The 18,551-nt window shown below is 59.5% G+C and overlaps 3 protein-coding genes across 5 annotated transcripts in view; all 3 read right to left on the reverse strand.

The window, feature by feature from the left end:
- Nucleotides 1–4,656, reverse strand: part of KMT2A (lysine methyltransferase 2A) — a 30,364-nt gene extending 25,708 nt beyond the window's left edge. Inside the window, exons 1-2 of the mRNA XM_088540221.1 lie at nt 4,339–4,656; nt 137–206 (exon numbers count right to left, since the gene is read on the reverse strand). Of these exons, the coding sequence (XP_088396347.1) occupies nt 137–206; nt 4,339–4,656 (388 nt within the window). The remainder of the gene's footprint in view (nt 1–136; nt 207–4,338) is intronic.
- A 2,871-nt stretch (nt 4,657–7,527) lies between these two features.
- Nucleotides 7,528–8,571, reverse strand: ATP5MG (ATP synthase membrane subunit g). Its single transcript, XM_088540194.1, has 3 exons — nt 8,441–8,571; nt 8,175–8,335; nt 7,528–7,714 (listed from the first exon to the last, which is right to left on the reverse strand). Exons 1-3 carry the CDS (start codon nt 8,502–8,504, stop codon nt 7,616–7,618), a joined length of 324 nt encoding a protein of 107 aa, XP_088396320.1. The 5' UTR covers nt 8,505–8,571; the 3' UTR covers nt 7,528–7,615.
- A 419-nt stretch (nt 8,572–8,990) lies between these two features.
- Nucleotides 8,991–18,551, reverse strand: UBE4A (ubiquitination factor E4A). 3 transcript variants are annotated; one of them, XM_088540239.1, is made up of 19 exons: nt 18,405–18,551; nt 18,162–18,338; nt 17,932–18,044; nt 17,686–17,838; nt 17,435–17,594; nt 16,812–17,014; nt 16,452–16,643; nt 15,423–15,756; nt 15,021–15,147; nt 13,740–14,047; nt 13,134–13,266; nt 12,761–12,948; nt 12,513–12,613; nt 12,299–12,412; nt 11,360–11,534; nt 11,066–11,246; nt 10,403–10,550; nt 9,835–9,992; nt 8,991–9,360 (listed from the first exon to the last, which is right to left on the reverse strand). In XM_088540239.1, exons 1-19 carry the CDS (start codon nt 18,538–18,540, stop codon nt 9,222–9,224), a joined length of 3,240 nt encoding a protein of 1,079 aa, XP_088396365.1. In that variant the 5' UTR covers nt 18,541–18,551; the 3' UTR covers nt 8,991–9,221. The 3 variants fall into 3 exon arrangements, with proteins under 3 accessions (XP_088396365.1, XP_088396366.1, XP_088396367.1); XM_088540240.1 differs by lacking the exon at nt 17,686–17,838; XM_088540241.1 differs by lacking the exons at nt 8,991–9,360; nt 11,066–11,246 and having other exon boundaries at nt 9,856–9,992.

An 18,551-nucleotide genomic window follows, 5' to 3' on the forward strand; every position in this document is an offset into this window, starting at 1 on the left:
CACACAGGTTCAGCTACAGCAGGTAATTACCCCATAGCAAGGCATGCAAAGGTACTGCAACAAGCAGGAGAGATGTGCCCAAGCCACCACAAAGCAAGAGAGGAAGGCAGCTCTCGACGCTGATACATGGACGTACCTGTGGGGGACCTGGTGGGGCTCTGTACTTTGACCTCGTCATCCGAACCGAAACCTAGGAACTGTTCATCCTGCAACGAGAAAGCAGTCTTAGATTTGCAGGCAAGGACATTAACACGTTTGAGCAGGTGAGGAGATGCCAAGGATCTGCCCCGGGCGGGCACCGTGGCCGCAACGAGGAAGTCCCTGCCCAAGGGACGCGCGGCGGCGCCGAGGATCCGCGAGGATATATAATAAATTCTTAATTTGGCTACTGACAGGATGCGCCTTCCAGCAGGGGAAGATTTCAGCTGCTGAAACAGAGGTTTAGTTTTAGTATCGTACCATCCTCGCTGCACTTCTACATGCCTAGTCCTGGCCTTTATTTCTTTGCATGCCACTCACCTGAAAACTTGCCTGCTTCTTCAGGCACTAAGCTGGGAGCTACAGAGCACGGCCCTCGAAACGAGCACCAACGCAGCTGCGGGTGGCGAGGCAGGGAAGCAAGCGCATTGCTGAGGCCCAAGTGGAAAAGGATTAACTGGAAACACGGATGTTCTGCAATTGGATTCTTGAAAAAGAGTTGCCAATCGCCTTTGCAGGGGCGAGGGCGAGAGCCTGCGCGCAGGAAGCGAGGGGAGAAGAGCGAGAGCTGCACGGGCGGCCGGCGGGGCCTGCATCCTGGCAGCGATCATTTCTTCTTATTTCCAACTAAGCTGTCGCCCCAAGTGCCTACAGCTGGGAGCCCTATTGCAACGGCAATTCCATGGGCTTCGTTTCCAGCCACAAGCAGCACGAGGACCGTGTCACTCGTGTTTGCGCAGTGATGCCCAGGACTGGACCCGTGACCTCAAAAGGGCATTTTTCATACTCCAAGAGACACTTGCAACTCATCCGAATTCGACAGGATCAAGGTGGCCGGTAAATCCCGGCCAGTGTTTGCAAGGCCAAAACATCCCGTCGCTGGAAACTCGTCACAATTCGGTTCCGAGGCAAACGAGGCCGGAACCGGCCCCCTCCAGCTTTGCCACTGGGTCTGTAAAGCACAGAGACAGACAGCGAGGAAACACCGCAGCAGTCTTGAACACGCCCCATGCACCTGAGAAAGGCACTAACGACACACAAGAAAGGTCATTCAGGAGCACGGACAGGAGGATGAGAAAAGGCGGGACACCGCGTCCCGCTAAGCGGCCACGGAGCCATCTCCTGCTCCAGACAGCGAGGCCTCCCCTGCTTCTCCCAGGAAAACACAAGGCTCTGGAGTGAACGCGCTCAACCTCCAGGCTGTGAGCACGTGAACTTGGAGGTTTTCCTTCGAGCCACCTGGCTGCTTGCAGAGGAGAAGGCTGCGAGCAGCTCCCTGTGCACATGAACTACATTAATCTACTGCAACGCTCCTGAGCAACAAGATTTTCCACGCAAGTTCTGACCGAAGAGCTCAGAGGAAAATCCATGGGGAGATGAAAAACACCCTGGGGGTTTGGACTTGGGGATCTCTCTCCAAGGAGCAGAGTAAAAGCGATAGCAGTGGGGATTCCTAAAGCCGCCCAGGACCCCACGAAAGGCGGCAGCGAGGACGGCTGCAGAGGGCGGCGCGGCTGCTCCACGCAGCTCCCAGAGGGGCTTCTCGAACCTCGACGCAGAATCGGCCGCACGGCGAGTGACTTCCCTTCGCGGCCCACCGTGGCGGTGGCCCCGCTAACGCGGCACCTCGTCTCCTCGCAAAGAGCGCGGCTATTTATAGCGGCTCATTCAGAAGCTCCCTTAGTAACTGCGGCACAGCAGCCCGGAGGCTGCCGGCGCACCCGCGGGCACCGCGCGCCCGTCACCGCGGCACGATGCTCCACGGCTGGTTCCTAAGGTCATCCTTGGAACGGCCGCGCCGCCGCGGGCAGCACGCGAGCAGCAGGAGTCTGCCCTACGCTGCGGGAAGAGCAGCAGCAGGGGCTCAGAGCACACGGGAACCTCCGCGCTGCTCCTCCTGATTAGCTGTCATCGCTCTTGTCACCAACAAGAGCGAGCCGACGTCCTATGAGCAGCATCCTTTCCAAGCCGCGCGCCCCATCCAAGCGGAATCCTTCCCTCGCGAAGCTTCGCTAAACCAGCGCTCCGAGAGCTGCGAGCGCTCCGCGAGCGCGACCCTGCCAACGGCAGCACCTGCACGCTCGTCCGCGGGGCGCTGCGGACCCCGGCCACGCGCAGGTGCCACCCGCTGAACGTCAGGCGCTCTGTACGGAGCACGCACCGGGGAGGGGGCCAGGAAAGACCCCGCGCTGGCTGCCAACGTAGCAACGACGCCTTCAGCACTTGCTCTGGCCCCAGGTGTGCTCGCGCCGGCAGGGACGCAACAGCCACGCGCAGGCCTCGCTCACGCCGGCCACGTAAGCGACGCGCGGGGGAAACGCAGCCGAGGCCTTGCTAACCTTGTAGAAATTCCACCCATTACTCGCCATTCACACCAAGCAGAAAGGAGAGCACGGAATGATGGCCAGCTTTTCCAACCAGCTTTATTATGCCAAAAATCCCCACTCACCCTTACCGTGCCAAAGTCAAATGTCATCGTGGTGCTCCTTTCAAGCAAGCTGGTTTCAAGATAACTCACTGAAAAACTAAACCGCAGCAGAAGCGAAGGATTCATAGAGTCACCAGAAACCGGGGAGGAGGCACTGACATCCTTTTCCTCTCTTTACCTTTCTTTTTTTTTAAAAAAAAGCAATGCAGTAACAATACAACAAAATAGCTCCCTCAATATCAGGATTTCACTGAAGCAACGAACACGACCCAGGTAGAGCAGAGCTACAAGCAAAGTGCTACATTCTGCAGCATGGCCAAGATGTCAAGGGAAACACCGCTAACAGTCGCTCTGGAGGTCCACGTCCCTCCTCAGTCCACTGAAAGGCTGCTCTCAACGCATGCATTTGTGGGGAGGTGCTTGCGCAGCCCAAGACCAGAGCGCAGCGTGCTGTTCAGAAGTCAAGAGAAAGCAACCAGAATGCAAAACGTACATAAAAGCGCAGCAGAGCTTCTCCCGCTTTGCTTTGCTCACTATAGATTCCTAAACTCGGATTGTTAACTGAGAGTTCATTCCAATGCTGATTTTAATTGGGCCTCGAGTGCGGGAGAGAACAGCGCTGGTGCTCGGCCGTGTTCTGGAGGTCCTAACAGACGGAGGACTCTCTCCGAGGGAAAGGGACGCTCCTGTAGCGGGGTGGGAGGAAAAGCTGCTGCCCTAAAGCTGCACTGAGGGGCAGGAGCACCTGCCTGCGGTCCCAGGGCGCTGCTAGCCGCTGTAGTGAGAACGGGCAGCCAGGGTCTGCTCCTGCCCTGCTCACAGCGCCGTGCAACTCGCCCTGCAGCACACGGGTGGCACACGGGTCTCACCAGCACTTTCTGAAGCAACGCTCCGGCCCGCTCTCCTAGCACCTCAACAAAAACTCCGTAAGATCCAAGCGACGCTTTCTTTTCGACTGCGAGCACCAAGGTTTTACTCAGCTATTATATTTTTAAGCAAACACACCCTAAAAGCCAAAGTCGCAAATATCTCGTAAGATATTTCAAATGTGTGAGATGCAAAAACACACGTCAGGCAAAGTAATTGAATGGAACAAAATGCAGTATCATCCTTAAAAAGGAGAGAAAGCCCAAGCAACTCACCGGCCCCCCACATGAAAACTCCTGAACCTGTTAACTTTGCGGTCAGATTGGCTTGCCAGATTTCAGTAGTTTCGGCTAGCAAAGTAGCGCTCGTGAGGTTATTAACTTCTTTTAAGCAGATAACTTCTGTCGAGCAGCAAATCCCATTTACCCCAGCCTATTACACACGTTGCAGGGAACAACCTGTGGGACCTCAGCGCGGAAGGAAGGGACCGCGGCGCGCAGGGGGGTCACCCCGCATCACGAGAGGGCACCGCGAAGGCCTGGAAAAGGGGGCAGAGCCGCGGGACAGGCCGCGATTCCCGCGGGAGGGCGGCAGCCCGCGCCGCTGTCAGGCTCCGCGCGGGCAGAGCCCCGGCCCCGCCGCGCGGATCATGGAGGCGGCCTTTGTGCGGCGGCAGGTAGGCGCGAGCGGGGCGGCGGGAGGTGTGTCCGGCGCGGCGGGAGGAGCGCGGCGCGGCGCGGAGCGCGGAGCGCGGGCAGGGGGTGTGGCGGCCCGGGCGGAGCGGGCGGGCCGGGCCGCGCCGCGGGCCGCGCCGCGCCCGCCGCCTCCCTCCGCGCCCCGCTCACCTCTCCGCTGCCCGCCTCGGCGCCGCAGGCCGCGCGGAAGCGCCGCAGGTTGATGCCGATGGCGGCCGAGACCTGGAGCGCCGCGTCGAAGCCCGGTGCCAGCCCGGCCGCGGCGGGCGCCGCCGCTGCCCCGCCTCCGCCGCTTCCCGCCGCGCCGCCGGCGCACGGGCCGCCGCGCTCGCCCTCGCCCGCCGCCGGCTCGGCGGCCCGCAGGCTGCGCACGGCCGCCACGCGCAGCCGGGTGCCCCCCAGCCCCCGGCGGCCCCAGCAGCCGCTGCCGGGCCGGGCCGGGAAGCGCCACCGACCGCTGTGCGCCATCTTTACTGTGAGGCGACGAGCCAGAGAGCGGGGCCGGGCCGCGCCCCGCGCCCTGCATAGCGCCTCGCCGGCCCGCTGAGGGCCTGCATAACGCGGCGCCGCATGCAGGTTGCGGGGCCCCGCCATCCCGCCGCCCGGGCGCGTGGGTGAGTCATGCGCAACTGGTGCTCGCCCGGCATAACGCCGGGCGCTATGCAGGGTCCCGGGCCGGGCGCCCTGCGCGGCTCCCCGCCCTGCATAGCGCAGCTCTCCGCCATAGGAGTCGCTCATAACTCTGAGGGCGATACAGCTGCGGGGCTCCCTGCCAGCGGGCCCCGGAACCTGGCTGCGGCATAACGACACCATAGGCAACCAGCATAACCGCGACGGCAATGCCGAGCGAACGCGCGAGACGCTGCCGCCCCGGACCGCGCATGGGGCATAGCGCCTCCGCCAGCCCCCGGCATACCCGCAGGGCGTATGCGGGGCGCGGGGCCCCGCGCGGCACCGGCCTGAGGCGCGGGCAGGCGCCGCCTGAGGCGCGGGCAGGCGCCGCGCGGAGCGGGGGCCGCGGGGGGACAGGCCCGGGGCCCGCCGCGCTCACCTGCTGCGGGCAGTCGATCCGCGGCCCAGCAGGTGCCGTCTCCGTTGAGTCGGTAGCAGCAGCAGAGCAGTTCACCCTCCGTAAGAAGCTCTCGGCGATCCTTGGCATCTTGGCACCTCACGGCAGCGTCCTGCACAGGCTGTGCAGTGGAGCAAGAGCGGGGCTGAGTTCCAACGCATACCTGCTTTATTCATAAAGACAAAAGAAAAGCAAATGCATGAGTATCGGCTATTAGGAAATCCTACGTTTGGGGGGCATGAAGTGCCTATTTCTTTTACAGCTCCATTGTCAATTGAAGGAGGAAAAAAGTGACTGTGCAGGCAATAAAGTTTTTTTTTTTTTTTTTTTCGGAAATCACAGAAGCAAGCAAGCAGGGGCTGTGATGTTAAACAGGAGAGCTCGTCCGGCCCGTTTGCTTGACAGGCGCAGCACAGTCTCTGCTTGTGTCACCCTCAGAACGATGCTGGCCTTGTGCTTTGGGAGCGGGACCCGGGTGCTTCCTCATAAGGCCTCCTATAGACGAAAAATAATCTATTAAGGTTAGGCAGGTTCCATCTCTCTAGGGAGCGTGAACGGGCCTGGAGCGTTTCCAAGCTCTCTCATGCTTTGCTCCTCAAGTTTAGGTTTGCAGATGGATGAAGTGTGACCGCCCTGCGTGCAGTGCTGATACACAGGCTGCATCGCAGGCTCAGCCGCACGTGAGTGCCTACAAACCGCAGCTCCTGGGGAGAGCCGAGCACCCCGGCAGCCACCCACACCCATGTGCTGCATTTCCTCCTCTCCGCCACCTGCCTCAGGAAAAGAAAGGCATTTTGTGTGGAGAAGGCTGTGTGGACTCCAGGCAGACACAGCTGTGTGCAGCCCCTGCTCCCATCCCTGACCGAGGAGATGGCAAAGTCCCTAGGAGAGCAGGCACAGAGCCACCGCATGTTGTTTGCTTACTGCCTCCAAATACCAACACAAGGAAACGGGCAACTGCAGCTCTGCCAGGAAGAGGAAAGGGTTGAGCGAGGAAGCAAATCCCGCGGCACGTGCACCCATCGGAAACGTGTCATCTTCCATCGTTGCCACCCTGTCACTGCACAGGGGGCTCGTCGCCTCCCCTGCACAGCCTCAATCAGGAGCTCCGGAGCTCTCCCGTGCTCCTGCGGCCGGGGAAGAGCAATCCCAGGCTGCTAGCACAGGGTGTCAAGGGATTTGGAGAGTCACACGGGGCAACCGAGCCACAGGCAGGCACGTTCACCAAGAGGCTGAGCACAAGGCTGCAGGGTCAGCAGAGAGGGATGGCAGCCGCTCGCAAAACCCGTTCCCAAGAGGCAGCGGGCCCAGGGCAGCCGGAGCGCAGGGCTGGCTTTGCGTGTCCCTCTCCAGCGAGGATCACCAGCACCCGCGTGGCGACAGGTCCTCGCGGGAGGGCAGGCGCCGGAGCTCCCGTCGCCTTCTCCCAGCCGAGTTCTGTGCTCCGTGAGAGCAGGCCGAGCTGCCGTCAGCAAGCCCAACCGAGCTCCTTTGCATCCCAAAGGCAAAGCTTGCTCAGTCTTTACTTTGGAGGAAGGTGGATTTGGCATTTTTGGTGCCTGTTTTGTCCTAACCTGAGCCTTCCTGAAACAACTGCAGCATATTATAATTTTTTTTTCCTGAAAACCTTGAAAGGGACCGTGCTCCAGGGCGGTTCATCTTACCCATCTTTTTGCAGATCCCTCTACAGAAAGTGCACACAGCTGAGACCTCCTGGAGAGCTTACACCCGTGGCAGCTTGCGATGTAAGGTAACACGTCTAGTTCTGCTTACCCTCAAGGATCTCCACGCAGCCGGTTCCTCCTCGGAGCAGCGGAGCGGGTGTGAATGATGCTCTGCACCACACTAGCTCTGATGCCAAGGTACCTTGTGAAGGCTGACAACACTGGGATTTCTTTCTGGCTCCCACTATGGCTACTGTTAAGTGAATGCCAGGAGCAAATGAAAGCATTTGCACTGCAAATTGAGAATTCCAGGTTTCAAGACTCCTGTAACACCAAAGCAGATTGCACAGTGAAACAGGACACACGTATGCCAAGAACTACTACAGAGGTAACAACCTGAGTTTCAAGCAAGGACAGCTTTACTACTGCTTGGGAGAGATTCCCATTTCACAGGATTCCACAGGCGGAAGCGGGTCGGGGTCCCGGCGTGCGGCAGGGAAGGGCTTCAGGCAGCGGCGCTTTAGTGGAGCCCGTCTCCATCGCAGCAGCGTGGGCACAGGTTGGGGACGGGCTCACGTCCCACACGCCACAAAGAGACCACCACAATTCTGCATCAGTTCCAGCTTTTATTTTCTTAGATACTGTTACAGACTGGGGGCAGGAGGACGCAACGCGGGACTACCGAGCACGCTCTTCAGACGTTGTATCCAATGAGGCCGCCTTTGCCTATGATCTCGCCAATGTAAAACCACATGAGCACCTCTGTGGCCACCAAACCGTTCCTCAGGGCTTCCTGAAAGACAGAACACCGCAGGTCAGAGCCCGTGCTGCCAGGACGGCTTCCTCCTGCTCTTCTGAGCGAGCTCCAGGGTGGGCAGCAAAGCCATCAGCCGGTGCACGAGGTGACAGCACAACCAGGAGCAAGGTGTGCAATCTGGGGCTTATTGCGTTTAACTGGAGAGGAGCTAGAACTGCCCTGTTCCTTGGTCTATCCAGAAGGAACTCTGGAATTGTCGTAATTTTTTTTTGAAGTCCATCACTAAATAAAGCAGATCCTCAGAGCCTTAGCCGCGGCATCAGCGCGGCCGCCCGGCGTCAGGACCCCCATGGCCTGCCAGGGGCATCGGTTTCACAGCGAGCAGGGAAGCAGGTGGCAGCGCGGGGCCGAGCGCTGCCCAGCGGGGCCTGGGCTGCGCCGTGCCCCGGGACAAGCCACGAGAACCCCCGCGCAGGACGCGGCCTCCCGCACTTACCCGCACGGTGAGCTGCGCCAGGCGGCCCGCCTGGAAGGCGCGCACCATGGCCCGCATGCTGTCGATGGCCTGCGGCACCTCGGCCGGCGTGGGCGGCGCCAGCTCCACCTTGGCGTACGACCAGAACGTGGCCAGGCGCGGGCGGGAGTAGGCGAGCGCCGCTGCGGAGAGAGCGGAGCGGAGCGCGGCTCAGCGCGGCCCGGCACGGCACGGCCCGGCCCGGCCCGCCGCCGCGGCCTCCCCTCGCGCCGCCCCGCGCTGCTCACCGGACACGAGCTGCGGGCCCCGCGTGGCGACGCGCTGCACCAGCCTCTGCGCGGCCTGCGCCATGGCGGACGAGCCGAACCGAACCGAGCCGAGCCGAACCGCCCCGCCGGCGCAGCCCCAAAGTCACCCCGGCGCCGCGCAGGCGCCGCCCCGCCCCGCGCCACCGCGCAGGCGCCGCCGCCGCCGGGAGCCCGCGCCGCGGGTTCGAGACCCGCCCCCGCGCGGCACCGACGGGGCGGGCAGCGCCGCCCGCAGCGGCCAAGGGGCAGCCGGGTCCCGCCGCGGAGCCGAGAGCCACGGGCTGCTCCCGGAGCACCCATGGACACGCGGAGCCCCTGCGCCCTCACCCCTGCCTGCACCCAACCGCTGCTGTGCGTCAAAGGCCTTGTTCTCACGGTGGACAGAGGACTGCACGGCTAAGCAATGGGGCAGCAAAGAGCAGCAACTGAGTGGGAGGAAGGTTTTTGGTATCACGGAGCACAGAACGTGGCAGTCCTGAGAAACAGCCAACACCATCAGAATACAGGGACAAGCAAAAGAAGCATAAGCTGTAGTGCAGTGGAATTTTCTAATATTAAACAGTAAGTCTTGAAAGGAAAGTCGAAAGAAGGGAGAGAAGGGAAGGTCCCAGGAGAGATTTCAGGTGTGCTGGCACTGCACTAACAAATGCATTCTGGATGGAAGTGGCAGCTTCACGGATGCTCGGGGCGCCAGCCACCACCCCTGCAAGGCATTTCTCTTGTGGATGATTGTATGTCTCGAGGTGGAGATTTCTCTTCATCAGTTCAGCGTGTCGTCCAGCTCCTCCTTCTGCTTCTTCCTCTCTGCAAGCCACTGCTGGATCCTTTCTTTAAGCTCTGTGTTCGGTCTAATCTGGTCCATAGTGAGGGGGCTCCGATTAAAAGGATCTGTCTGGTCACTGAAAAAGCAATAAGGAGATTACTTTTCGGACAGACCTCCCGTCCCAGAAGAAACAGGAAAGGGAAGCAGGAAGGATCAGCGTGACCTGCCTGCTGTTAAGTGAAATGGATTTGCTCCGCTAAGACACCGACAGATGTTAACGTCATTGGATAAGTAAGTGCAACACAAAGTGGTGTGACGTGGAGGTATCTCCCGTCAACTCACCTCCTTCTAACAGCGCAGTAAAATAAGGACAAATGAGGAATTGTTGGGGACGTATTAATAGAGGGAAACATGCAGTTATTCTGGCCAAGAGCGGCAGTTACTCTGGAGTCCGGGACACTGAAGTAAGTGAACGACGTGGGAATGCGGGAGGCCGCTCCTGAGCCGAGCCGTCCCGCGCTGCCGGGGACGCTCCGCGCGCTCTGCCCCGCTGCCGGGTCGGGGAAGGAGGCTGAAACGGAGCGCGAGCCGAGGGGGCTGCCCTGCCTACCTGAGCAGGTGCCTGGCTATGGTCGACCTGTCCACGGTGACCCGGGACGAGGGCAGCACCACAGGGTCCGACATCAGCGTGCTCATGATGGGGTCCAGGAACTCGTCGCACGCATCTGCGTACGTCTCCTCTTCCTGCTGCTGCCGGTCTGCGAGGGACTGAGAGGACAGAGCTGCTGAGCGCCGGCTTGCCCAGAGCTGCTCCAGGCCTTTCCCAAGCACCTAGAGCTGTGCTGGGCAGAGCCCCACATCCACCAGTCCCTTTTGCTCACAGCTGGGAGCAAGAGAGCACCGGGACTGAAAAATCTTTCACTGGGACCAAGAAACATCACAACATGGCCAAGCATCTGCAGGTACTGCGGGAGCCGCATGCTAAAACATCAACACATGTGTGTCGAGAGGGAGCCTTCTGCATTGCCAATGGGCACTTGGGACAAAGCAGCCGTTCCCAGGATTCCAGCTTCACAGCAGAGATGCTGTGATCAATCGAGGGAAAAAGATGCCTATCTATCTATATATACACATATATAACTTTTTTCTTTGTTTGATCAACTTGCTTCGCTTCTTACCTTGATCCTCTCAGCCAGGTTGCTGAAAGCCACTATCATGTTGCCAGGCTTATTGATCTTCTTGAGAACCCGCACGGTCTGGGCGAAGAGCGTCGGCGAGTAGGAACGGCCGTCCTTGGGCACGGTGGCACAGAAGTTCTCTTCGTCCCTGCAGCACAAGCGACAAGAGAGCAAGGGCGCTCCTTTAGAAGGCTGCAGGACACCACACTGTCTGCACAGCTGCCTGACTAAAGCGAAGGGCTGAGACGGGGAAACCAGAGACAAGCCTGACCTGGAACTGCGCCCGTTTTCCTAGCGTTCAAGTTTCCCGGGACCATGCCTGAAGTGCATTCCTACTAGCTGCGCTGCAGAGGACTTTCCTGGGCAATTTTTCAGTCAAAAAATTCCCCAAAAGAGACGCTCCCCTCCCTGACAGAGGGAGCACGGCAGGAGTTCACACGAGTACAGTGGCAGTTCTCAGCCTCGTGCAGACACTGCTATGCACACCAAGCCACACTTCAAGCTAAACCACGTTTCAGCTTTGTTCCAAGCGTCACCCATGTGCAGACTACAACCAAGTCTCTGTAGCACCTCTAGGAGTGCTAAAGCTCAAGCAGCTGGAGGCCACTGCTCTCCAGGAGCATCTCCTGCCATCCCCCGGTGCAGCTCTCGCTTGTCACATACCCAAGGTTTAGGTAGATGGTACAGATGTCAGACACGAGCTGCTGCGGTTTGAAGTCAAACTCGCTGAAATCCTTGACTTTCAAGGCTCCCATTTTAGGGCCAACCAGGTGTTGCAGAAAATAGTTTAGCATGGAGATGATGCGCTCAGCAAGAAAAGGATGCACAAACAGGGACTTAATTTCTGCAACAGAAACCAACACCCCCCTGAGCTTCACAATAACGCAGCCCTGGGACACCTTAAAGCAAGGGCTCCTCCTCCCGTTCCCCGTTCCCCGGCCGACTCGCGCTCCGTACCCGACGTCAGGAAGGCCAGCGTGCCGATGGTTTCGTTGGACATGATGTTGTGGAAGCGCGCCAGCTGCCCGAACATCTGCAGGCTCGACTCCTTCTCTCGCCGGGCCTCCTGCGACAGGCTGTCCCACTCGCCGCGGTCCTTCTCTATCTGCTGCACCTTAATCTTGCTCAGGTACTGCCAAGACACAACGGGGCAGCGCGTGGAAGCGGCGTCTCCGCTCAGGGCTCATCTCGGACGCAGGCACACGCGACAGAGCGCTCCTTTACACCAACGGTAGCGAGTCTGCGAGTGCTCCAGAACCGTGGGGCTACACCCACATCCCCTGCCACTGCTGCCAGTCTGCAGTGGCTTCTAGCATGAGGAGACGCAGCCTCCAACACCCTCTGCAGCAGCCACCAGCAGCTCTGGAGGGTGTAGTGAGACTGTCATCGCTCACCAGGGACACGCGCTCAGCTAGACCTGACGTCCCCGTAAACCCGAGGGAAAACGGTGGCCAGGAACAACGGGGACCTTTGTTAGGAGCAGGGAGCCCTTGGCCCTCCCCCAAGAGGATGTGGTAAGCACAGACTGCAGAACTTGGTTAAAGCCTCGCGTTGCCCGTGTTAGCAACAGGCACGTTTCCTCACGACTGTCCTTCATTCTCTAAAACGTGGCCGGCCTTTTGTTCCCTTTGCTCCCGAGGGCCTGCCGAGTCCCGGGGAAAGGACAGTGCTCTTGTGAATGCTCTAGTCACAGACCTCTACATTCTTCTGCCTGAACCCCTTCTCTCGGGGTGTCTCCCCTCCAGTCTTGAATCTCTAGTGACTAGGAGCCCGGGTCACCTACGTCACCATAAGCTGACATTCTTCTAGGGATAACGGCACGTATTGGAGCTGGCCGTCTGAGAGAGGGAGATGTCCTTCTTACATGATGCCTCCAGCAGCTTTACTGAACCCTACCTGTATTGCTTCATCCAAGAGGAAAATGGCATCGTTCATGAGCAAGTTAAGGAAGCGCAAGAAGAGAGGGGGATTCATGGCCTCGAGGTTCTCCGAGGCGTAATCGGCCAAATCCTACGGGCGACAAGAGAGAAGCAGTTACGCCGTGCCGCAGCGCAAAGTGAAACGGCCCAGAAACCGCCGTGCTAGGCTCTAAGCACAGCTCCTGCCTTACCTTTACGCTCTGCCGGTACGAGTCCGTGCCCCACATGTACCTCAGGATGGGGTACATGGGACGGCGGTAGTTGAACTTCTGCTCAAACTGATGTGGGTCACCTAGGCGTAAGCAGTAAGGCAGCTCCAGTGAGCAGCGGGCACAGCCGGGATTTGGAACCCCCCCTTTGCTCGGCACGGGGCTGGGAACCGGCCCCGCTGCCTTCGGAGAAGGGACAGGCAGCAGGCAGCGCTCCCCGGCACACGTACCTGTGAACTCGATATCCACAAAGACCTTGATGAGGGCCTCGGCCAGCTGCGCGGCGTGCTGGTACGAGCAGAACACGCGCTTGCGCTGGAACACGCTGGAGACGAGCGGGTTCGGGGCCTGCTCCAGGTGAGGCATCACGGCTTCCAGCACCTCTGCCAGCTTGGCTCGCAGATGGGGGTTCTTCATTCTGCACGATTGAGCAGCAAAACAGCTCCAGCGGGGCACGAGGGCGGCCTGGTCCCCAGGCCCCGCTGCAGGAGTCCTGCCTGCGTGCGCAGGAGCGGCCCGGCACCCCTGGGAACCCTGCCCAGCTTCTTCCCACTGCGGAGCGCTGCAGGCGAGCACAAAGAGCTTGCACAGAGCTCCACGTACCTCTCGACGTCCCCCATGAAAACAGTGACAAAGTGAAGGACGTGCTCCAGAGAGTCCGCAGAGGTCTCCAAGATGTCATCAGCAAAACGGCGCAGGAAAATGAAGAAGTCGCCCAAGTTATCGGCAAAAAACTCTAAGCAGAGATGGGCATTATTGTCATGCGGGAGGCAGAGTCTCCCTCAGCCTGTTCCCTAGCTCTCCCTGAACGCTTGCACACATTCCCTGGCCCGGATTCCAGGTCAAGTTTCTAGGCTGAATGGGTGGTACTAGAAAACCACAGACCTGAAGGATGCCCAGCCTGATAAATTGTACAAGGCAATGGATTTTCCCCATGGGTCTCAGAGGGAGCTACTTACAGGGCAAGGGTCAGCAACTGCCTGCTGATCACAGGCACTGTTAAATAGAAAAGCACCGGGGAAGGGAGCTCCCAGGTGGCCGAGAGCACGAGGAGAACGTGACACGTAAGTCGAGAGGAAAACCACGCTCGGGAATAGGCCTACACATGCCCAGGTGACCTTTGCTCTAGGCATCCCAACGCAGGGCTCGGCCCTCGGACGCTGGTCTGCCGTGGTGGCGAGCAGGCCCGCGGGCGGCAAAGCGCCTCACCTGGTACGTGGGCCAGCGCGCTGCTCGGCACGGCCGGCAGCGGGAACGCCAGCTCCAGGGGCTCGGTGCCGCGGTTCCCGATGGCCAGCTGCACCAGCAGAACGGCCATGGACACCTGCAGGTTGAGGCAGTTCTGCAGCATCTGCGGCTCGCTCATCGCCGTCTTCGTGGACAGGTAGATGGTCATGAGGCGTTCAAACTGCTCCCTGAGGCTGTCGGCGGCGGGGCTCGAGCTCTGCTGCGCCTCTCGCCACGCCACTTGCAGGCGGTGAAGGCTTTGGTTTATCTTGACCATCTGGTCGTGCAGCCTGCCCCGAAAGAAGGCGAGGAGGAGAGCACGTGAGGCCGCGTGGCGCGAGCGCGGCCGCGTCGGCGGCACGTCAGCGCACGCCGTGTGCTCCAGAGCCGAGCAGGGCTCCTCCCGGCGCCCACCGATTCCCCCACTCTTCTCCAAATCCTTCCCATCACTAGTCTGTTTTGGGAAGCTGCTACCAGAGTGCAGGCCAGGGCCGGGAGGAGGCTGCAGAGGCTCTGCAGGAGGAGAAGCCTGCGAGGCCGCTCCAGAGTCAGCACGGGTAGCCCACGCACGGTAAGCCTTGCTCGACTGCCCGGGTCCGGGATTCTGCCTGCCCCGAGACGCCGCTGAGGTGGCATGTGCAGTTTCCCAGCAACGAGGCCCTTGCATAACTTTTCCATCTAGTTCTATATTTAGATAATAAACCAGAAGGGGCCTACGCTTGGATCAGCAGTGACCTCATAGTATCCAGGCAACGATTTGCGGAGAGAGGCTAAGAAAAAGTGTCCAGAAAACCACCTCCTAGGAACAGGGAGCTACCTCGCACGTGTGCTGACAATAAAGGGCAGTCACTGGACACTGCCAGCTGCTGCAGGGCTGCTGTTGAGCCCTCGAGGTGCTTTTGAGGTGCCTTTGAGTGACACAAACCACCTTCCCACGAGGACGGATCGCAGAGGCTGAACAACTCGGAGCAATCCAGCACTTGAGCTGTTTGCATTCCCTAACGTGAAATCCAGGAGACTAGACAGTTTGGGGTTTTTTTGTTTGTTTGCTTTAAAAAGAGATTTATATCCATATAGCGCTATTTAAAAGAGCACTGAGAACAAATTTGGACGCCTACAGCCTGAGCATTCACCTTGAGAACATCAGACATTATCTGAGCACAGGCAGCACTTTTCTCACGCTCTGCCCGTTGCGATAGGGTTTTAACCCCTCTCGGGGGCGAGCTCACTAGGAGCAGACTGACACAGCTCCAGAACAGTTACCTGTGAAATCCTAGGTGAAGGGTGTATTGCGTTAGGACCAGGTTTTCTGTTACCAGATTGTAGCTGTTTGCAAACTCTGGCTCTTGCTCTGTCACAGCAGGTATCAAACAGGTTTCCTTCTCCAACCCTGGAATGGAAAGCAGCGCTGCATTAGGTGCAAAGCCAAAGGAGGAGGACTGAGGGGAGCTCGAGTTCCGCTGGGAACACGCAGCGACTGCCCCTGATGCTGGAACCACGGAGGCAGGTGCTTTATTTGCTCTTAGCTTTTCCTTTGCTCCTGCCCGGTTGCCCGCTTGGTTCTCCCTCACAGGTGCACGCGCACAGGGAGAATGCACTCCTGGCAGAGGGAAGGAATGGACGAGGGCTCCCCAGGGTAAGCGCCACGGCTCGTTGGCAGCGTACCTTTCATGTGCACGTTCTTAATCCTCCTCTCCTCCTCGTTGAGCTCCTTCAGGGCGCAGTAAGTAGGGTTAAACGTAAGCAACCTGGGGGACTTGGGTTTGCAGAAGGGCTGGCACAACTTGAGCAGGGCAGCTCCCAGGTTGAGGAAGAAGGCATCGGAGGCGTACATCTGGAAGAAGATCTCCGGCATCTGGTTCGCCCAGATTTTGGTGCGGCCGGCATTGGCGTGCAGGCAGTTTCCCAGCCAGGAGAGAATCCTGTGCTTGGTCTCCGGAGACAACTGCAGCAGGTTCTTCAGCAGCTGGTAGATCTTCTCGTGGAACTGGGCCATAAACTGTTGGAACGCAAGGTGGGCAAAACAGCTGGGTTTGACAATGGCTCATTCTGCACACGCTGTCATTTAAGACATGGGTGCTCTCAGAGCTGGCCTAGGTCCGACTGCCAAATCTGCTGCTCCTAAAATGTGGGATTTTCAAAGCAACTTATAGCCAGGACAGCTCTAAGAGTCACCTATGGCGAACAGGCCCAATCCTGAGGCCAGCAAAGAACACTGTGGGACAAGCTCAAAATCGCTGTCGGGAAGGAGCGAGCTGCTTCCATAGGGAGCAAAACCAAAATCCCTTACAAGTTTTGGGCATAAAGAATGAGCCTGAAGAATGCCTGACTCAGAATCCAATCCTCAAGGACAAAGTTCTGCACACGAGTTCACTCTCCTGGAGAACGAGGATGACACTACTTGCAATTTTGTGACGCTCCTCAACTTCCAAAACGTTCTGTAAAGTGCTGCTAGCAGCACCCGCCCAGGGAGGGAGGTGATCTCCTGGCATAACGCAGGAGAATCAACGCCAGTGCCTCTCTCTGCTTGCAGGCTCGTTGCCTGACAGTCACTGCAGCCACTGCCACACGTGCTGTAACTCACTTAGCCGCAACGCACGCTCTGAGAATAGAAACCCTTGATTTCAGGTCATTTTAACCGCCGGGAAGAAGAGAGGCCAGTCAAGCACGTTAGGAAGCTCTGCCGCTACCCACCTGATGGATGTTGGACTCCTGAACTTTGATCTCTTGGGGGCTGGAGCGGGAAGGATTCAAGAAGTAGCCGTGGTTCTCTACCACGCCAGGAGTCTTTAACAGGCAGGAGATGTTCAAAATGGCACCTAGCAAAGTCTTCTGGTACATCTGCCCGTTACTAGGATCCTTGGGCTGAATATAGTCTGCAAAAACCTGCGGGGCGCAGATGATGCACGTGCTGAGGATTACAGGAGCATCTCAAGAAACCCACCTGTGCCTCTGGGAAAAGCGCTCGGAAACCAAGAGGAGAAAGGGGGCAGCAAGTGACCACGCTCTAGCTCTGCTTTCACCAAAACGTTTGTGTCGCGCTGAGAAACCTACCTTGGCGATATCCTTCTGCCTGGTGAAGTAGAGGAGCATGTCGAGGTAAGTGTACAGCAGGATCTGGCAAAGGTCCAGGTCTTTGATCCGGCCCAACAAAATGTCAAACACCGGAATCATCACTTCCCCAAACGTCCGCACTTCCTCGTCCAGCGTCAGCGCTTCTATGACCTCCTCCAGAAACTCAGTCATGTCTTCAAAATCTAGTGAGAGAAACAAGGCTAGCACAGCAGAGCTCTTGCCCCCGGCCCCTTTGTAAAAAACATCAAGAGAAGCCAAATCTTCACCCAGGCCCGCAATAATCTTCCTGCAACCTTTCACTTCAGCTGAAGATCTTACTAAAGTACAGCTATGGCTAGGAAGAACAGAGTGATTTCTCTCATCTGCCACGGCCCCGCACGTTTCCAGAGCAGCTCTGCGAACACAGGGCTTCCATCGCCCTTTAGAGTCACATTTTCCTCAACGTGGACAACTGATTTCACCACGATCTAGACAGAGAAGCTCAAGTCTCCGTGGCCCTAACTGCACTCATCACAAAAAAACACAGCCAGAGCAGCAACGGTCACCTTTGCAAACTGTCCCTACCACCCAGTAACCTCCCAGCTTAACGCGGTGCCACTTACGGGCGCCCCTGAGAGCCTCCAGCATGAGGTCCACGAGCTGCTCGTACACGTTCTGGTTGACGTAGATCTCGGGCGTGAGCAGGACGGTGCGCGTGTTGGACACGGTCAGGTTGCGGCAGCGCACGGCCAGCGGCAGCAGGTTCTCGGGCACCTTGGTGATCTGCACGCAAGCACCCGGCACGCTGGCCTCTTGGCTACCAGCGACTCCGCTCGCTGCCGACGCGCTCGCCCGGCCGCGGGCGCCCGCCTACCTCTTCGCGGGCTCTCTGGAAGCAGGCGTAGAGGTAGCGCAGGATGTGCCTCTCGCCCGCGTCCCGGTCCGCGGAGAGGTTCTGCGTGCCGGCGGCCGTCATGTGGATGAGGTGATTGCCCGGCTCGGGGAGCAGCAGGCGGGTGAAGAGCGCCTGGCGCGGGCGCAGACGTGCGTGAGGCCCCGGGGACGACGGGCAGCCCCCGTGGCGGCACCGCGAGCGCCCGCAGCCCCGCGGGGACCCCACCTGCTCCACGTTCTCCATGTCGAGCCAGTCCTGGTCGTCGAGCTCCGCCGCCATCTCCTCCAGGTAGACGCAGCGCGCCGGGATGCCGTTCCCGCTGCGCATGCTGGGGTCGCCTGCGGAAACGTGCAGGCTGCCACGTTGCGGGGGACAACGGGACAGCGCAGGGCGGCCGCACGGTGCCCTGCGGCGGAGCCCGAGCCCGGCGCAGCGCGGGCGGCCGCGGCACTCACTGTTGTCCAGCGTGATGAGGAAGATGCGCTGGATCATGTGGTTGGTGTTGAGCTGCTCGCAGAGCTCGCGCTGCGAGCGGAACGAGCGGCTGATCTCGGCCACCGAGTAGTCGCACTCGTCCAGGCTCTCCGACACGCTGTTGTCCGAGTCATCCTGGCTCGCGGACGCCTCGTCGCCTGCGGCGGGGAGCCCGTGAGGCGGCGCCCGGCGGCGGCGGGAGCGCGGCCCGGAGCGGCACCCACCTGCGAGCTGCCGCAGCTGCTGCTTCTGCGCGGCCGCGAAGTGCCGGGCGTCCGCCAGCGAGCCGAACAGCGCGGCGAACGGGTTGCCCGAGAAGCCGCCGCCGCCGCCGCTGTTGTTGTTCTCGCGGTCGGTCATGGCGGCGAGCG

The sequence above is a fragment of the Tinamus guttatus genome, unplaced genomic scaffold (genome assembly GCF_059628265.1).
Source record: "Tinamus guttatus ecotype Peru unplaced genomic scaffold, ASM5962826v1 Tinamus_guttatus_pri_ptg000057l, whole genome shotgun sequence".
NCBI classification, from domain to species: Eukaryota; Metazoa; Chordata; class Aves; order Tinamiformes; family Tinamidae; genus Tinamus; species Tinamus guttatus.